Source organism: Mastomys coucha, unplaced genomic scaffold (assembly GCF_008632895.1).
Source record: "Mastomys coucha isolate ucsf_1 unplaced genomic scaffold, UCSF_Mcou_1 pScaffold21, whole genome shotgun sequence".
Classification (NCBI taxonomy): Eukaryota; Metazoa; Chordata; class Mammalia; order Rodentia; family Muridae; genus Mastomys; species Mastomys coucha.
In genome coordinates, this window is record NW_022196904.1 from 32,898,875 (window position 1) to 32,917,196 (window position 18,322).

Genomic DNA, 18,322 nt, shown 5'->3' on the forward strand with positions numbered 1-18,322 from the left:
AAATTTTGTACAGGCATGGTTCGATCTCAGAAGCACAGATTTACATTTAGTAATGCCAGAGTGGAAATTTCTTAAGTATGAAACCTCAGCATCTAACTGTAAAATACTGAAGAAGAATTCATTCAATGCCTCATTGGATTGGCTAATGGAACAGAAGTTTGACATGGCCTTTAGTGATGGTAGTCATAACATATACAATGCTGTGTATTCCATAGCCCATGCACTCCATGAGATAAATCTGCAACAGGCTGATAATCAGGCAGTAGACAATGGGAAAGGAGCCATGTCTCACTGCTTGAAGGTCGAGTTTCTTCTATTGGATGAGCTTTGGTGTCTTCAATTGCATAGCTGTTTAGAGTCTCTCAGATGCCCAGACTTAAGGAAATAGTTAATATTTTCCAAAATGGATAGGTTTCTTAACATTGTTTCCTTAAAAAAGGAAATCTAGAGATTGTTCTGAATGTGAATGGAAAAAGAATTCACAGATTAGCAATGAAAATGTGTAGCTTTATACAGAGAACCCGAATATCCATCAGAATACCCCTTCCAATATTGGGTATATACAGTCCTTCCTCATCAATTTTCTCCATGATGAGAGGATGAGTTTTTATATTTGTCAATTATATGGAAATCATTTCAAAGAATAGTTTTCATTAGGGTTCTCCAGTGATTCTGCCCCCAGTGTAGGCTCTGGTGAACTTACTTGGATTTCTGAGAGAAATTTAACAAGAAATAGTGCTGGTATTCAGTTCCATCTATAGAAATGTGTTTATATGTGTGAGTATATCTTTCTCACTCTGCATATGCATATGTTCTACTCTTTTCCTGTATCTGTGTTTATATTTGTACTGCTTTGAACGTGCATGTTTATTGCTCTGTATAACTGCAGAAGTGAGCAACAATCTTTTTCTATGTATGAATTTCTTTGTATAAATATGTTGGTTTATATATGTGTGTATGTTTCTTTGTGTTTTTGTATGGTTTTTTTGCGTGTTTTGTCAGAGTATGTGTCTTTGTGTACATTGTATGTATTTGGTGGGTGTCTCTATTCTCATATATGTAGTTGTACTTGCTTTACTGTGTATGTGTCTGCCTATTTCTTAGCATTTGTCATGGCCTTTGCCTGCCTTTTTTTGATTAGGTTTGAGTATAAGTTTCTTTGTGTGTCAATATCATTCAGAACTGGTGCTTATATATGAAAACCTCTCCCCATGTATTGCTGTCAGTCTATCTGTGTGTTTGTGTGTGTTTGTATGTGTAACAGTGTATGTATATTTGTGATTTCATATCTGTGATTTTAGTTGAGTGTACATGCATGTCATTTATGTGCCTGAATGTTTACATATGTGTGTCAACATGTATGTATATTTGTGTGTAAATACGTGTATAGCTGTATTATATGCATGACTTGGAAAAGACATGAGTATCTCTCTGTGTTAATGTTTGTATGTGTGTGTGTCTATGTGTCTATGTGTGTGTGTGTGTTTGTGCATATCTTTGTTTGTTTCTGTGCTTTTCTATGTGTTTGGTAGTCGTCACTGATTGTACTTAAGTTCTTGGAATATTTTAATAATTTTATTTATCCAATTGTATATGTTGTGATTTACTTCTTTTATTCTTTAAATATAGTTGGCTGTACTATGAAATCAGAATACATTTTATGATTTGAAGGAATCATATTTACATTATAGTGCAACGTTTGTCTTTTAGGTAAACTCTTTTCTGAGAAAGACCCACTTCACTAATCCTCTTGGAGACAAAGTGTTTATGAAACAGAGAGTAACACTGCAGGAAGACTATGACATTTTCCATTTTGGCAATCTTTCAGAACACCTTGGGATTAAGGTGAAGTTAGGAAAGTTCAGCCCATATTTTCCAAATGGTAGACACTTTCACTTATATGTAGACATGATTGAATTGTCCACAGGAACTAGAAAGGTGAGTGTATACTAAGTTACTAATTAACAATACATAGCAGTAAACACTCTATTGTGGATACATAGCAACATATTGAAATGAAAAATGTTGTCACATCAGGAACCAATTTCTAGGCTCCTGTATTATGTTTATTTTTTTCATTTTTGACATTTTTACCAATTCTTTGAAGATTTCAAACATGCATAAAATATACCTTTGTTATATCAGAACCATTTTCTGAAATTTAATTAATACAAAACTGTTCTTCACCACTGTTTGCTATTCTTTCCTTTAAATTAAACAAAATTTTCTTCATATCATTGTTATTATTACACATTAATCTCCCTTAACTTAAACCTCTGGAACAGGTGCTTATAAGAGAAAGACTAATGTTACTCTTATGAAACACTAAGATTTATAATTGCTAACTCTTGCCATTATATCCAAAAATGTTTTCCTATCTAATAAAAGGATACCAATATTTTCACAAATAAACACAATTACAGAAATTCATATTCACAGAAATATCCCTTTTAAATAAATTTGAAGAACCCTATCACACTTTTAAGTAAGATGAGTAAAAGTTCAAAGGAACTTATAGACAGGATTAGAACAAAAGACAAAGAAATGGCTATTAAAATACCTCAAATACAGCAATAACAGCAACTAAACAAAAGCAACAAATAATTTTAAGTTATAATTGAACATTTGTTTTAACATTCTCTAAATGAAATCAGAGACAAGGCTGGTTTATTTTTTAAGACATTCCTAAGTTGCCTGCAGAGGGTAGGGAGGCATATTTACATTCAAGAGGAGAATTTTTCTTTATCAAAGAAAGTGGAGGAAAAGATTGTACACTGTAATAACAAGGAATAAGGAAATTTGTAAACAATACCTTTCATGGATATGTATGGAATAATTCTTGACAAAAACACCTACTAGAAGGACACACCACACAAGAGAAAGATCATTCTGTGAGAAGAGGGAGAATTTTTTTTAAATTGTGATTGTTTTATTTATTGAAATAAGCTTGTGATTCTCACATAATATATCCTAATTACAGTTTCCCTTCCTTCTATTGGGATGTGACCAATTCTCAGTTTTTCTAGCAAATATATCAGAGTTAATACTCCTACTTCCCTCCTAACTTCCTTTTCCATCAGACCCACTTTCTGTCTGTCATTAGAAAATAACAGGATTCTATTTGAGAATAATGAAACAACACTAAACAAAACTAAGACATTATAATTGGACGAAATTTTCATAACACATTATGGTAGACATATGATTTGGAAGTAAGTGAAAGGACCAGGAAATCCTACTTCATATCTTATATGAATAGTAGTGATTGAAGCATTGATGTTGAGTGGTTGAGATATTGATAGAGAATTGAGTTATTCATGCTTTAGTACTAAGAATACATTTTTTTGCAATCCAAAATTTATGTATTGAAATGATGAAGGAGTTATTCAAATGAACTCTTTATTTTTCTGAAATCTTTAGTGAGTTTATAAAAAAATACCCAATTCCATGTACAAGCTGTATAGGACTAAACCCATAAAATATACATCATGGTGATTTTTTAACAGATGGGTTAAGCTGCCTTCCTTACCACACATTTAATTATAAAATATAGCACTTATTAAATTGTCTGGAGACTCAGCTATCCTCATATGCTGACTCATAATATTTTTTTTAAAGAAAGGTATGTTTGTTTTCTGTGTTTATGTGTTTCATTTTTTCTTAACTTCTATTGCATTATAATGAGAAAAGTTATATGATTTCAATTTATCTGAATTTGTTAACATTTAAAAACATATTTTAAGTAAATATAATTAAATCACATCCTTGTTTCCCTTTTGTACCCCAAATCCTCCCAGAGACCCCCTTCAATACCTATAATACTTTTTTGTCATATTCCTTAAAGTTTATAAAATATTATAACTATAAAAATAAGTATCATAAAAGTTGTTTGATATGAAACAACATTCAATTTAACAGTCTTATATAGATGCTCATCTACATCAATAGTGAAAAAATATTTTTTTCAATATGAATTTTAAATAACTCCAAACATTAACTGCATATTTCAAAATAATACAATACTACTAGTTTTTTCTTACATGAACATAAATATATAAAGACTTTTTGTTTATTTGTTTGGTATTTAGTAGAGTTTAAAATCTTGGCTCTTACTGTGGTACAAGCCCAAAAGAAGAACAACTTTTAGACATTGGATTTCAATGTAATAAGGCTGTACTTCAATGACCCTCACATCACCAAAGGATTTTACCTCCATCGTAGCTAAGCTGAGAGTTGATAGTTCTGCTACACTAAGAAATGAATTATAGGCACGATTTTTGGATACAGACTTTCTGCTATGGTCAAAGCTATTTGACATGAGTGGGTGACTTTACTCTCAGCCCACAGAGAACAGGTTACATTCATTTAAGAAATGCTGTATGTAATAAGATAGTCTATCCATAAAGTCATTCACCAACTGTTTCAATGAACAATGGTTCTGCTTGGAGGGTGGCACAAACATTACGTGAGGGTAAGAATTTGGTTCATTAGCTATGATAATTTGGAAAAGCATTCATCTCAGAGAAAAAGTAACTTATAAAGTCCTCTTCTTCAAACTTGATACAAGAGTTACAAATGCCAAGCAAAGCTTTCAGTCTCACTTTGTTGTTCTCTTATGAGCTACTTCCCTAGTTAATTGTCTATGTTTCTTTTGGGTATATAAATACTTTTGAAATATATAAGTTGTTCTGAAAACTATAATATAATGTAAAAAGATGAAATAAACAATACTATTAATAAGAGGCTGAGATAGGAGAAGTGAGATTTCAATACCCTTATGTTGTACACAGCCAGACACTGTCATGAATAAACAAGCTGAAAGTGTATATAGATTGTACAATATTGGACTTATTTCTCCAATTACCAAATTAGAGAGACCACTGGATGACAATCAACAAATTTTTAATTCCTCTTATTTTTGGATTTCAATTGATTAGGATGTTGGTAACATTAATTTTCATATTAAGATATTAAGAAAAATAATTGTCACTTCCTGTTGTTTTTGTTGTAAGAGGTGGAATTAGGTTTGTGTGTGTTTGTTGGAAGATTACTTTCTTGCTTCTTCTGCGTTTTGTTTTGCTCCTTATGTTTATGTTTTCCATCTATTATCCTTTGTAGGGCTGGATTTGTGGAAAGATATTGTATAAATTTTGTTTTGTCATGGAACATCTTTCTTTCTCCACCTATGATAATTGAGAGTTTTGCTGGATATAGTAGCCTTGGCTGGCATTTGTGTTCTTTTAGGGTCTGTATGACATCGTCGCAGGATCTTCTAACTTTCATCGTCTCTGGTGAGAAGTCTGGTGTAATTCTGAAAGACTTGCCTTTATATGTTACTTGACCTTTTTCTCTTACTGCTTTCAAAATTCTTTCTTTGTTTAGTGCATTTGTTTTTTTTATTACTATGTGATGGGAAGAATTTCTTTTCTGATTCAGTCTATTTGGAGTTCCGTATGCTTCTTGTATGTTCATGGGCATCTATTTATTTTAGGTTAGGGAAGTTTTTTTCTATAATTTTGTTGAAGAAATTTACTGGCCCATTACATTGGGAGTCTTCACTCTCTTCTATACCTATTATCCTTAGGTTTGGTCTTCTCATTGTGTCCTGGATTTCCTGGAATGTTTTGAGTTAGGAGCTTTTTGCTTTTTGCATTTTCTTTGACTGTTGTGTCAATGTTTTCTATGGTGTTTTCTGGCCCCTTGGATGATCTCTTCTATCTCTTGTATTCTGTTGGTGATGCTTGCATCTATGACTCCTGATTTCTTTCCTAGGTTTTGTATCTCCAGGATTGTCTCTCTTTCTGATTTCTTTATTGTTTCTATTTCCATTTTTAGGTTCTGGATGGTTTTGCTCATTTCCTCCACCTGTTTGATTGTGGTTACCTGTAGTTCTTTATGGTATTTTTGTGTTTTCTCTTGAAGGGCTTCTAGCTGTTTACCTGCGTTTTTCTGTATTTCTTTGAGGGTGCTATTTATGTCTTTCTTAAAGTCCTGTATCATCACTATGTGAAGTGATTTTATATCTGATTCTTGCTTTTCTACTGTAATGGTGTGTCCAGGACTTGCTATGGTGGGAGAATTGGGTTCTGATGATGCCAAGAAACCTTTGTTTGTGTTGTTTATTTTCTTACGGTTGCCCCCCACCATCTTGTTATCTCTAGTGCTACCTGCCCTTGCTAAATCCGACTGGAGCCTGTCCTTCCTGTGATCCTGGTTGTGTCAGAACTCCTCAGATTCAAGCTGTCTGTGTGATCCTGTGATTCTGGGATCCTGTGATCCTGTGCTTGTTAGAGCACCTGGGGGTGGAGCTTCCTCAGGGTGTTGTGGGACTGGCTGCAAAGCCTGGGCCCAAGGCCTGCTCAAGACACCAGCCTAGAGAGACCGGAATGAACCAGAGACACTGGGCTGGCAGAGTTGCTATGTGCCTGGTCCAGAAGGAACCAGAGCCACTGGGCTGGCAGAGTTCCTTTGTGCCTGTTCCTGCTGGTCCCAGTTGCTCCCAGTGTTTCGACAGATGTTGAGTCCTCCTCATCTCTGATCCTGGGCACTTCAGAGAACCTGGGAGTGGAGCTTCTTCTGGGTGTTGAGGGACTGGCTGCAGAGCTTGAGCCCAAGGTCTGCTCAGGACACCAGCCCAGAGAGACCAGAAATAATCAGAGACTCTGGGTTGGTGGAGTTCCAATGTGTCTGGTCTGGAAGGAACCAGAGCCACTGAGTTGGTGGAGTTCCAATGTGTCTGGTGTGGAAGAAACCAGAGCCACTGGGTTGTTGGAGTTCCAATGTATCTGGTCCAGAAGGAACCAGAGCCACTGGGTTGGCAGAGTTCCTATGTGCCTGGTCTGGAAGCAATCTGAGCCACTCTGCTGGCAGAGTTCCTGTGTGCCTGGTCCCACTGCACCCAGTTACTCCCGATGTTGGGACAGATGTTGGGTCCTCCTAACTTCTGATTCTGGGCGTGTCAGAGTGCTTGGGAGTGGAGTTTCCTCTGGGTGTTGAGGGACTGGCAGCAGAGCATGCTCCCAAATTCTGCTAAGGATAACAGACCAGAGAGACCATAAGGAACCAGAGCCACTGGACTGGTAGATTTCCTGTGTGCCTGGTCCTGCTGGTCCCAGTTACTCCCTGTGTTCTGACAGATGTTGGGTCCTCCTCACCTCTGATCCTGGGCATGTCAGATCGCCTGGGAGTGGAGCCTCGTCTAGGCGTTGTGGGACTGGCAGCAGAGCTTGTGCCCAAGGTCCTCTCAGGACACCAAGAATACTTTATTTTTGAAAATATAATCAAACTGTAAATTCTATAATCAGAGCATCTGGAGTTATTGATGCCAATTATTTATTCCATGTAATAACTATAATAAGAAACTCCTATAAACTATTAATGTTGAACTGTAAAAGGAATTCCTTGTACACAATGATGTTATATGTCAATGGGAAATCTACATAAAAACCCTGAAATAGACTGCCTTTTTCAATGCCAGCCAAAACACAAAAATCTGGAAGTTAGATAATATTGGTATCTTCTTTTATCACTGATTAACCATAACATAATTCCCAAATGCAAAACACAGTTGGTGAACTTTTGTGACCCACAAATGCCCTGTTGCCCCTGCTGGAAATTAATCTTATGTAATGTGAATATCATCAGGCCTTGGGAGTGTAAGTGTGAAGATAAAATCACATTGACAGTTGTCCCACATGAGACCAACTCACTGCTTCCACTTGACTATCCCATATATTATAGACTGGATTTCTTGAGGTTTCTGGGATTAGAATTCTCAGTTTGGCTTACAAATATATTAGAGTTAATATTCCTCCACAACTGCTAATACTCCTAAATTGCTCATTCTTTTTCCTACTTTGGATTGGTGTCAACTCTCTTTCTTAATTTTTTAAATTTATTTAACTCTCATCTATCTATCTATCTATCTATCTATCTATCTATCTATCATCTATCTATCTATTTATGTTTACTTTCTCTTTTTATTAGATTTTCTTTATTTACATGTGAAATGATATCTCCTCTCCTGGTTTCCTTTCTGGAAAAATGTTGTTAGAGTTGGAATTCTGTTCATGAGGCTATCTTCTTTTAGTTTTGTTAGAAGATTACTTTCTTGCTTTTCTTAGGATGTAGTTTCCCTCCTTGTGTTGGAGTTTTCCATTTATTATCCTTTGAAGGGCTGGATTTTTGGAAAGATATTGTATAAATTTGTTTTGGTCATGGAATTCTTTGCTTTCTCCATCTATGGTAATTGAGAGTTTTGCTTGGTATAGTAGCCTGGGCTGGCATTTGTGTTCTCTTAGCATCTGTATGACATCTGCCAAAGATCTTCTAGCTTTCATAGTCTCTGGTGAGAAGTCCAGTGTAATTCTGATAGGTCTGCCTTCATATGTTACTTGACCTTTTTCCCTCACAGCTTTTAATATTCTTTCTTTGTTTCATGCATTTGGTGTTTTGACTAGTATGTGGTGGGAGAAATTTCTTTTCTGGTCCAAATTACGTGAAGTTCTGTATGACTCATGGGCATCTATTTTTTTTTAGGTTAGGGAGTTTTCTTCTGTAATTTTGTTGTAGACATTTACTGGCACTTTAAGTTGGAGGTCTTCACTCTCTTCTATACCTATTATCCTTAGGTTTGGTCTTCTCATTGTATCCTGGATTTCCTGGATGTTTTGGGTTAGGAACTTTTCACATTTTGCATTTTCTTAGACTGTTGCGTCAATGTTTTCTGTGGTGTCTTCTGCACCTGAGATTCTGTCTTCTATCTCTTGTATTCTGTTGTTGATACTTGCACTTATCACTCCTGACTTCTTTCTTAGGTTTTCTTCAGATGTGACTCTCTTTGTGATTTCTTAATTGTTTCTACTTCCATTTTTAGGTTCTGGATGGTTTTCTTCCATTCCTTCACCTCTTTTGGTGTGCTTTCCTGTAATTCTTTAAGGGATTTTTGTGTTTCCTCTCTAAGGGCTTGTACCTTTTAACCAGTGTTCTTTTGTTTTCTTTAAGGGAGTTATTTATTTCCTTCTTAAATTCCTCTATCACCATCATGAGATATGATTTTAGATACAAATCTTGCTTTTCCAGTGTTTTGGGGTATCCAGGACTTGCTGTGTTGGGAGTAATAGGATCTGATGATGCTTGGTTTCTATTGGTAATAATCTTGTGTTTGCCTTTCACCATCTGTTGATCTCTGGTGTTATATGTTCTTGTTGTCTCTAGCTGGAGCTTGTTCCTCCTGTGGGTTTGTAAGCTTGAGTCAGTACTTCTGGGAGAGCAGCCCTCCTCTAGTAAGGCCTATGTGCAGAGGGATGTGGATCAGCTGTCCCTACTAAGTCCTGTGGTCAGGGTACTCCCTGGAGACAAGCTCTCAGCTTGTGGGAAAGGTGCACAGAGGCCTGTGGATCTACGTTCCCTCCTAGTTGTAGATGGAGGTAGACAGGATCCTATCCCTGTTCGGCAGCCTATGCCTCCTGGCTGGTCCCACCTTAGAAAATCACCAGAGTGAAAATTGCAATCTCACCTGAGTCATGTGTTCAGAGAACTCCCTGGAGACAAGCTCTCACAATTGCAGGAAAGGTTCACAAAGGGCTGTGGATCTACTTTCCCTCCTAGTTCTAGATGAGGTAGAAAGGATCCCGCCCCAGCTTCCCTGCCACTTCGGTGGCGGCCTGTGCTTCCTGGATGGTCCCACCTTAGAAACTCAACAGAGAGAAAAATCATCAATTCTTTTTCTATTCAGTCAGAAAATTATTATTTTTTGAAGTTGTGCTAATTATGACATATTTCGGAAAGCACTACTTGACCATAAGTGAGACATAAATACTCTTCATATGTGTTCATATGGAGCACTGCATGGACAGATAAAGCATCATTTACCACAGTGTACCTTAATATTTTAAATGAAGAAACAGTAAGTAAGTAGCAAGATTATATATACAGAAACTTACTATTTTTACCTTTGTGCCTTCAATAGGACCTGTTATATAGTAGGGCTTTTATTGAAAAATTTGCAATCACATTCCTAACATTCAACTGCTATAATTCTTAAAGGAGGTTAGAGAGAAAACAAAACAAAATAAACCTAGTATTTATTATCAGTGTTCATTTTAAAGTTGTATATCCTACCTCTTTCCTTATTTCTCACATTTAAAACATCAGTGCATAACCTATCCCAGGCATTGTACTAGTGGAGAATTATCTTCTGACATATATTCTTTTTCAAGGCGTTCAGAGCTCTTATTTTGAGCTTTCACTTCCTGAAACATCCCACAGTTTTTATCAGTCCATTTTAAGCAGTGCTTTATGCTTGAGTTTTCTTTCTCTTTCAAATTTTTCCTCTTCAAGGTCGTATTTCATTAGAGTTGTTTTCTAAGGAAGGATCTTGAATTTGGTTACAAAACTTTATCTTAATTGTGAGCCAATGAACACATCAAGATTCATGTTTAAGTAAGATAGTTGTAAAAATTAGTATATCATAGCTCTATTCATGATGTAAAATTTGGTTAACAATTTTGAATAACCATGGCTGTGGTCTGAATATAATACTATAAGGTAACATGTCTATAAGAAGTATAAACTGATTATCATTTGGCACTTAAAAAGAAACATTAAACCAGGCAATGATGGCACATGCCTTTAATTCCAGCACTTGGAAGGCAGAGGCAAAAGGATTTCTGAGTTCGAGGCCAGCCTGGTCTACAGGGTGAGTTCCAGGACAGCCAGGGCTACATAGAGAAACTCTGTATCGAAAAAGAAAAACAAAACAAAGCAAAACAAAAATTAATACCTCTAGCTTAATACAAATAAGACACATATAGCCTTACTACTAAACCTGCCTTTATATTCCTTTTGTTTATTAGTTTTTTAGGGTTGAAGATTGAACCTACTATGTGTTAGGCTAGCAGCTACCCATGAAATATACTCCCATTTTTATTATGATTTTTGTATTTGGGCTTATTTTTTTCATTTTTTTTCAATTGGAGACTATATTTATTTACATTTCAAATATTTTCCCCTTTTTCTACTTCCCCTCTGCAAACTCACTATACCATCCCCCTTTAACCTGCTTCTATGAGGGTGTTTGCCATCCCATATACCCACTCCTGCCTCATGGTCCAAGCGTTCTTCTACACTGGGGCAGAAAGCCTTCACAGGACCAAGTGCCTCACTTCCAATTGATGCCAGATAGGCTCCTTAACTTACAGATAGTGTCAGTCTTTCCCCTAACAGTTCGTGGGCACTTCTTTAAGTACCCCTTTGCTCAATCTGATAGTTGACTGTGAGCATCTGCATCCGTATTGGACAAGATCTGGCAGAGCCTCTCAGGTGACAGCTATATTAGGGTCCAAATAACAAGAACTTCTTGGCATTCACAATAGAGTCTGGGTTTGGTGTCTGCATGTGGGATGATCTTCCAGGTAGGTCAGTCTCTGTGTGGTCTTTCATTCAGTCTCTGCTCCAGTCTTTGTCTCTGTATTTCCTTTAAACAGGAGCAAATCTGGGTTATAATTTTTGAGATGGGTGTGTGGCCACATCCTTCATCTGGGGGGCCATGCCTAACCTCTGGATATGGTCTCCACAGCTTTCCCTTCCCATTCTGGTATATTTTAGGTAATGTCATCCCCGTGGGGTACTGGGAGGCTCTTGCTTTCCTGGAATCTGGGACTTTCTAGTTGCTACACACAGATTTCTATACCTGATTGCTACTCATCTCTCTTCAATTTCCTGACCTTCTGTTTATCTCCTCACCCTCTGTTTATCTCCTCCATCTTCTCCCATACCTGATTCTTCCCTTATTTCCCCATCCCCTCTTCTCTTCATCACACACAGAATTTATTACAGTGATGCAAGCATAGTTCATTATATGCAGTCCATTAAGTGTAATTCATCACAAAATATAGAATTACAGTATTTTCCAAAAATCTCCAGAAGTGGCTCTTAACCAAGTCCAACATTAATTCAGAGATAAAGAAACAAAAGAAGAGATAGAAAAGAAGGAATACATAATGATATTAGTACATTTTCTTTCACAAACCTATTGACAGTACAATAATACATACAGAGAAAATTATTGTCCATGAAATTCGGAAACAATGTCAGGTATTGTGATCCATGTTTTCATTCAATCACTTTAGATACCAAGATCTGAAAATCTCTGTTTCTTGCCAGTCTACCTTATAACATGAGTCCAATCCAGCCATGCCTGATATGGAGACACTACCTTAAAATAAATTAACCTAAAGTACAAAAGTACGCCCATTTTCCTAAATCTAACTCAAAATATTCTTTCAAATATAACAAAAGTTTAGCATAAATTTAAAGAAAATGATGGGGAAAAAGGAGAAAATATACTCTGATCTTCACTGGGGGTATAAATCTACTGATACTTCATGGTAAGACCTGTTTCAACAATATCAAATACATAGGAAGAATTCTTTAAATCTTCAATTAACTTTAAACCACCAAATTTTCCACTATTTGCAGCTACTGTAGAACATTTTGAGGTCATGCATCAGTCCATATTTAAGGTCACTATGTATCAATTTGTCATTTCCAACCATATTAAACCAGTGTCTGCATCCTCCTCTGTTTTTTATATACAGTTTCAAATGCTTTGTAATAATAAAGACAGAGGTCCTATTTGTTATCTGCAATTTAAGGACATATTTTTCCTGTTTCAAATTTCTTCCAATTCCAACATGCTTCTCTGTTGGTTTAAATATACTTTGATCATAAGCAAAGTGATGAGGAAATGGTTATTTGATATATGGCTTATAGTCATAGAAAGACAAGTGGGGATATCTGGAAACTGGAACTAAAGCATAGATCTGAAACAAACACTACTTATTGGCTCAATTGCCCACAGTGTGATGGGTACTCCAATATCAATTACCAACTAAGAAAATGTTTCAAAGATATGAGGACAGGCTAATGTTGGCTGAGAAAATATCTCAATTAAACTTTGTCTGTCTGTTCACAGCACTTAGTGACAAATTGAAAATAATTAACTAAAAAATGTCAGGGTTCAATGTCTGTAGTTTTTGCATACAACTCGATATCATCCCTTTTTCCTGAATTGTTAGACTGTCAAAACTATCCAACATTTCTTCAGTGCATTTCCAATATTCATAGCTAGTCATTAATGGAAAGAGTGATATTTCAATGAGTTGATGTGCATAAAATAAGCTTATTGAAATCTTAATGTGCTAATATAAAACATAAAAGAAATGTCTGAAACCCATAATCAGTATGTGTATAATTTTTTCTCAGATGCCATCCTCTGTGTGCAGTGCAGATTGTAGTCCTGGATTCAGAAGATTCTGGAAGGAGGGAATGGCAGCTTGCTGTTTTGTTTGCAGCCCCTGCCCTGAAAATGAAATTTCTAATGGGACAAGTGAGTTTCTGCAGCTCTGAAAAATCCTGCAGATATATACTCCTCTTATACCACACTGGGTTGATGAAACAACTAAAAGGCAACTGCAAATATAAATATATTTTAATGATTTTCATATCTATAACAACTAAAATATATTATGTATCTAATTTACTAGTTATAGCTATAAAAATCATAAAAAATATTGCAAAAACAAACAAGACTACCTTGTGCCTTAACCTACATATTGATTCACTGCAAATTCATGGCAGATTACATTTCACAAAGAAATACTTTAGAAAATATAACTACAATTTGACAGAATTCTGCACAAGATTTTCCAAACAATTAATGTATTGTACAACTTCATATATGTTAGATTTTACTCATAATTTTTAAGTATTAATTTAGAGTATTAATTTTAGCCATATTTCATGAATATATCTGTCCTAAATATGATTATGTACTCCATGTACATATAGGAGCCCATGAAGAACCAAATATAGTATCTAATCTACTGGACTAGTTCATGAAACTGCTAGGTACAAAATCTTTGTTCTCTGTAAGATTAATAAGAAGATAAAGGTATTTACAAATTTATTGGAAAATGCTTAGTATGTAATATTCAGAGGGACGTGATCAAAGCCAGATATAATATGAATCCAGGAAGTAGGGGATAAAAGTTGACTCGTGTCGTTACCAGGTGGGGAATTACAACTTAAGAATAGGGTACTATTGCTTAACACAAACTATTTGGGTTCCCACTCTTGCTCTAGGACTCCTCTGTTACATTGCTCATTTTGTTCCCCAATAAGGATTTCATCCTTGAGTATACTCACAGACAGTGAGTCCCATAAGAATGGAGATGAGGCAAGGATGAAAGTACTTAGCATTCCAAATGAAGAGGGAATAAAAGTGAAGGATCTTTTAGTACAAAGTATCTAAAGGTTTTATTTTCCTTCAGTGATAATATTAGTGCATCTCATGAACAATAATCAGAACTTTTGTTTCATTATTCCCTGATGAGGAAAATCATAGAGCTTATTTCTTTAATACTTTCTACTTTTCAAATATAAACATTGTATTTTCTCTCAATCTTCACCTTCTTCTGATGACTTATGAGAGTAATCACTTAAGTTCAATAATGCTATTGCTATTTTTACATGAGCTCATACATATAAATATGTACAGGTATGTATATATATGTATATATATATATATATATATATATATATATATATATACAGCCTACCTGTTCAATTTAATGTTGTTTCTATGTCAATGAGTTTCAACTGGTTTATTCTCAAGAAGCTATTATAGATCTTACCCCTGTAGAAGTCAGAGTCTCAATGTGTCATAGGTAATGAATTAATAAAATAGTCAGTGATCCTAGAAAACAGTGAGTATAGGGTTTTGTGTTCATAAAATATTCCCAACCTCATTGAAGTTTATGAATGCATCTTCTCTGAATTAAATAATCTACTTGATATTGACATAGAACAAAAAAAGGCTTTGGAAATCTTTGCTTTCTGATCACATTATAAGTGATATAATTAACAAAGTGAAGTAGACAAAGAAATAATTGCTTGGTTTTATTTCCTTAAAATCTTTATGAATATTAAGAATTGAAAGTAATGCTGTGCAGCAATATCCTTCACATTACATTCTCAGCATAAAGGCTGCATTGCAAGCTTAATTTCAACATCCTTGCTTGAAATACATTGTCAATAAAATTTCTAAAGCAGCACTAATTAAACTTTCCTTTGGATATTAGATATGGATCAATGTATGAATTGTCCAGAAAACCAGTATGCCAACTCAGAACAGAACAAATGCATTCAGAAAGGTGTCACCTTTCTAAGCTATGAAGACCCCTTGGGGATGGCTCTTGCCTTAATGGCCTTCTGTTTCTCTGCATTCACAGCTGTGGTACTTTGGGTCTTTGTGAAACACCATGACACTCCTATTGTGAAGGCCAATAACAGAATGCTCAGCTATCTATTACTCGTGTCACTCATGTCCTGTTTTCTGTGCTCCTTTTTCTTCATTGGCCATCCTAACAGAGCCACCTGTATCTTGCAACAAATCACATTTGGAATTGTATTCACTGTGGCTGTTTCCACAGTACTGGCCAAAACGGTCACTGTGGTTCTGGCATTCAAAGTCACAGATCCAGGAAAAAGATTGAGAAACTTTCTGGTATCAGGGACACCCAACTATATCATTCCCATATGTTCCCTATTCCAATGTATTCTGTGTGCAATCTGGCTAGCAGTTTCTCCTCCCTTTGTTGATATTGATGAACATTCTCAGCATGGTCGCATCATCATTGTGTGCAACAAGGGCTCAGTTACTGCATTCTACTCTGTCCTGGGATACTTGGCCTGCCTAGCCCTTGGAAGCTTTACTGTTGCTTTCTTGGCAAAGAATCTGCCTGACACATTCAATGAAGCCAAGTTCTTGACCTTCAGCATGCTAGTGTTCTGCAGTGTCTGGGTCACATTCCTACCTGTCTATCATAGCACCAAGGGCAAGGTCATGGTTGCTGTGGAGATCTTCTCCATCTTGGCATCCAGTGCAGGGATGCTTGGATGCATCTTTGCACCCAAGATCTACATAATTTTAATGAGACCAGAGAGAAATTCTATCCAAAAGATCAGGGAAAAATCATATTTCTGAACAAATATTTCAGGAATTCTGTCAAATGTAAAGTTGGTACATAACGACCTAATATTGGGTTATGTAGTTCATGTATTTAGTTTTAGAACCACTCTCACTAATTCCTCTAGTGATGTCTAGAATTATTATTTCTACCGATCTTGTGTAAATTGTCCATAAAATCTTGTGCTCATTCACTTGCTTCATTTCCTCTGACAGAACTAAAATTCTCAAATTATTACAATTTTATACATTAGTTTTTTTTTCATGGAGATTTCCACCTGGCAACTTCCACTACCAGTTGATAGGGCAGTTGAATGCATGACTTCGTACAGAAAATCAGATCCAGGACAGACAGTGCTACACATAGAAACCATCTATCAAATCAGACAATCAATCAGAGAAACAAACTAGTTAAATAATCAACAAAGATGAAATCTTAATATATTTTTTGATTTCCAATAGGAGCACCTACTCGACACAATATGGCCTGTTTCTTCATCTGGTCTTCAAGCTATTGGCCCATAGTCTAAGGAAGAAATTTTCCTTTTCTACTCTCAAACACCAAAATATTATATCTAACAATGAACAAAAACCAGGGGCCCCTGTGGATAAATTGGGAAAAATTCCAAAAAGCAGAGGAAGAGGGCTACCCATAGGAAGACCAGCAGTCTCAACTAACCTAACAACTCACTAACAACCAAGATGTCTCAGACACTGAGCCTCTAACCAGATAGCATACACCAACTGATATGAAGTCCCCAACAAATATGCCGCATAAGAATGCCTGGTCTTGCCTCAGTGAGAGAAGACACATCTAACCTCCAAGAAACTGAAACCCAGATGGATTGGGAAGGGCTAGGCATTGGGGACGTAGGATTTCCTCTTGGTGATGGAGGAGGAGGTATGGGATGAGGAGGAGTCAGGGGACAGACCAGGAGTGCTTAACTACTGGACTGAAAAAAAAAAAGGTTAAAGAATGAAAAATAAAAAAGAATAAAATAAAATAATATTGTATATATATCCACATGCTATTTATGCTGTAGATATCTAAGGGATAGTTAAAAGTATTGATATTTGCATAAACCTAATTTTTCTCAGAGACTGTCCTTAGTATGCAGTTCTTACTGAGGTCAAGGACTCAGAAAATTCTGTGAGAATGGAATGGGAAACAGACACTTTGATTATGCTGCTTCCTGGAAAATGTCTTTTCCAAAATGACAATTGAGTGTTTGCAACTGCACTAAATCCTTCACATTTAGCAATTCTCATCCCATTATGGGATGCTGAATGGGTCTAAAATGCATCAGCATTAACAAAAACTATCACTTCCCTAAGTTATTCTTCACAGAAATATGATCATCAGCAATGTTCCTTTAAGAAACACATTTTTAGTTAACATGAACATTTTACTCATTGAAAATTCATGGAAGATGGTATTGTCACAAAGAAAGATTTAATATTCAAACTATGGTTTAAGTGAAATCTACAGAAATTTATTCTAATAACTGATCTCTATAATTACATTTATACTATGTTAAAATATTGAATTTAGTAATATTTACTTATTCTTTTTTACATTTATGTATGTGTTCCTATATATTTTTGCGTCACCATGTAAGTGCAGGAGCCTGTGGAGAAAATAAAATAGCAAAAGGTCAACTGGACAGTACTAGTTGGATGCTGGAAATCTACGTTCCAGACCTCCATTGGATTAATGAAGAGGATAAATGATTACTAGCAACATTTAAAAAAACTTGCTAATGAAGGGACTTAAGACTGTATACATCACTGGTCTCTCTGGGCTGGTGTCCTGAGTGGACCTTCAGCACAAGCTCTGCAGCCAGGCTCACAACACCCAGAGGAAGCTCCAGTTCCAGGTTCTCTGACACTCTCAGGATCAGAGGTGAGGAGGACCCAACATCTGTCTCAGCACTGGGAGTAACTGGGACCTGCAGGACCAGGCACACAGGAACTCTACCAGCAGAGGGGCTCAGGTTCCTTCTGGTCTCTCTGGGCTGGTATCCTGAGCAGACCTTGGGGTCAGGCCCATACTGTGCATACTGTGTTTGTTCTTTTGTGATTGGGTTACCTCACTCAGGATGATATTCTCCAGATCCATCCATTTCCCTAAGAATTTCATAAATTTATTGTTTTTAATAGCTGAGTAGTACTCCATTGTGAAGGTGTACCACAATTTCTATATCCACTCCTCTGTTGAGGGACCTCTGAGTTGTTTCCAGGTTCTGGCTATTATAAATAAGGCTGCTATGAACATGGTGGAGCATGTGTCCT

The 18,322-nt window shown here is 36.2% G+C and overlaps 2 protein-coding genes across 2 annotated transcripts in view; both read left to right on the plus strand.

Moving 5' to 3' along the window:
* Positions 1 to 16,103, plus strand: part of LOC116104085 (vomeronasal type-2 receptor 116-like) — a 20,336-nt gene extending 4,233 nt beyond the window's left edge. Inside the window, exons 4-7 of the mRNA XM_031390895.1 lie at positions 5 to 301; positions 1,711 to 1,938; positions 13,267 to 13,390; positions 15,144 to 16,103. Coding sequence (XP_031246755.1) covers positions 5 to 301; positions 1,711 to 1,938; positions 13,267 to 13,390; positions 15,144 to 16,048 — 1,554 coding nt within the window. The 3' untranslated portion in view covers positions 16,049 to 16,103. The remainder of the gene's footprint in view (positions 1 to 4; positions 302 to 1,710; positions 1,939 to 13,266; positions 13,391 to 15,143) is intronic.
* LOC116102082 (zinc finger protein 345-like) overlaps positions 1 to 18,322 on the plus strand; it is a 332,287-nt gene that overhangs the window by 158,685 nt on the left and 155,280 nt on the right. The gene's annotated exons all lie outside the window — the stretch shown is intronic.